This window comes from Mus pahari, chromosome 11 (assembly GCF_900095145.1).
Source record: "Mus pahari chromosome 11, PAHARI_EIJ_v1.1, whole genome shotgun sequence".
Lineage (NCBI taxonomy): Eukaryota > Metazoa > Chordata > Mammalia > Rodentia > Muridae > Mus > Mus pahari.
Window position 1 is genome coordinate 25,330,350 of NC_034600.1, and position 2,234 is coordinate 25,332,583.

The 2,234-nt window shown below is 43.5% G+C and overlaps 1 protein-coding gene across 1 annotated transcript in view; it reads right to left on the reverse strand.

Annotated features, from left to right (window-relative positions):
- Positions 1-2,234, reverse strand: part of Scamp1 (secretory carrier membrane protein 1) — a 78,731-nt gene that overhangs the window by 46,365 nt on the left and 30,132 nt on the right. Inside the window, exon 2 of the mRNA XM_021208197.1 lies at positions 760-837. Coding sequence (XP_021063856.1) covers positions 760-837 — 78 coding nt within the window. The remainder of the gene's footprint in view (positions 1-759; positions 838-2,234) is intronic.

Consider the following 2,234-nt stretch of genomic DNA (forward strand, 5'->3'; position numbering starts at 1 on the left):
GAACTCAGAAATCCACCTGCCTCTGCCTCCCAAGTGCTGGGATTAAAGGCGTGCGCCACCACTCCCCGGCCTACTTCCAAAGTTCTAAAATCTTGATCAATTAGATTACCGAAAAGGCTTTACCAAAAAGCCCCAACTGTAACTGGTGATGGCCTTAATGCACGGCAGAACATGGTCCTTTCCACCCTCGTGAGCACAGAGTAGGCACCCGTCAGGGGACTTCTTCTCAGAGCCCTAAACAACACTCAAGCTTGAGAGGAGGAAAGTTTTCTCCTAGAGCAAGCAGACTTCCAGAGGGCAACTGCTACAGCAGCAGGTGACTCAAATGACAAGCACACACATGTCACAGGCAGGCCCCACTATAAGAAAGCATTGCCCACATTCCCACAAAGGCAGCGCCAACATCAAGAGGCACACTCCTACTTCCCGGGGCTTCAAGTACGGCGCGGAGGTCCGTACAACACAGGGCTAGCACTTCATAGAAGAGGGAGTCTCAGGAACTTCCCTAGGCGCGGAGGTCCGTACAACACAGGGCTAGCACTTTATAGAGGAGGGAGTCTCAGGGACTTCCCTAGAACCATCATGGTCCAGTGTCCTTCCCATGAAAGAAAAACAATCCTAACTTGCTGAATTCTAAATAACACGTCCACACAGGTTATTTTACATTCACTTAATCCTTCAGCTGAAAATAACATAATTAAAGTATCCCCTATTTAACTTCCATTTAAACATTTAAAAAAAGTGCAAAAATAATGTTACCGTTCTAGAGTCGGAGAAAGGATTATATTCATCAAGTCCTGGTGGCACATTTCTTGTCACCTGTGTGACAGATGGGTCCTGGAAAAAGAATTAAAAGAGAAAAAAAAATATGAGTTAATAATTAAGACACAATTTTGATATTTACATACTACTTACTTTATCTGAACCTTTGGTCTCAGCAAAACAAAGCAAACTGGAACTACTGTCAGATATATCCAACATTTCAATAAAGGTAATATTTAAGCTGGCAGCCCTCACACCCTCAAAGAAAAACAAATAAAACACGAGTTAGCCGCAAGTCAGCTGCTGGTCTGTCTATAAGACTGAAGTAGCCCCACCTTGCTGTGTGGTGCTGACTGTCTTAGGACACTTAAACCCACCATTTGTAAGATCAACATAAAGTTCATACCCTCACCCAGTATGACACAGGGTCTCACTCTACAGCCCAGGCTGGTTTTGAACCCTTGGCAGTCCTAATGCCTCAGCCTCCTGAATGCTGGCTTCATATCTAGTTTCATGGTCTCCTTTTTACTTTTGTGATGTTTTATTATTTTGAGAATTTCACACATGAGTAATTATCTACATCACTCCCGTCCCTTCCTCTAAATCCTCCTATGTTCTACCTCCTAAATCATGATCTCTTCTTTAATTACTATTGTTACCTGTGGTTTGGGGGAACACATGCATGTGCACTCAGGTATGTATGAGTACATGGAGATACACACACACACACACACACACACACACACACGTATATGCTGGGTCTAGCATGGTCTTGGTGGGAGTGGAATGGCATGAGTTTTGATGGCAGTTGAAGGGTAAGGCTTGTTTGAATAATAATATACATTATTTTTATGTTCCACCGAAAAAGGTTTTTTTCTGTAAGGTTAAAGACTCCATGATAATCAGAGACGGCGGAGGCGAAGGTGTGGTTAATGTCTCAGCAAAATGGTAAATGCTGTGACCTTTAGGACAGCCCTTTAGGCTGTGGGAAAGAACTCTAAAAACATGAGTCTGAAAATATATAATTTCTCAACTATGCAAAAATATAAGGCTGCAATATGAATTGTATAAGGGTCGTCACAGATCTAGAGGAACAGAGGCAGGAGCACTATGAGCCGCCTTCTGATAAAGATGCTAAGGAAGGAGGTACAGAGAGTTAGTGAGCGGTGACTGCAGGTAAGATCCCACCCAGCTAAGTTTTCTGTTTACAGGTAGATTCCTGAATTTAATGTCAGTTGGAACAGTACTAATTTAATTTAATTTAATTTAATTGTGGGGTCAGAACGGTAATCTCAGGACAAGGGGCCCCACCCAGCTAAGCTTACAAAGAGGGCAGATCTCTGAAAATTTTTTTCAACGTTAAAAAAAAAAAAGTACTAGCCGGGCGTGGTGGCGCACGCCTTTAATCCCAGCACTCGGGAGGCAGAGGCAGGCAGATTTCTGAGTTCGAGGCCAGCCTGGTCTACAGAGTG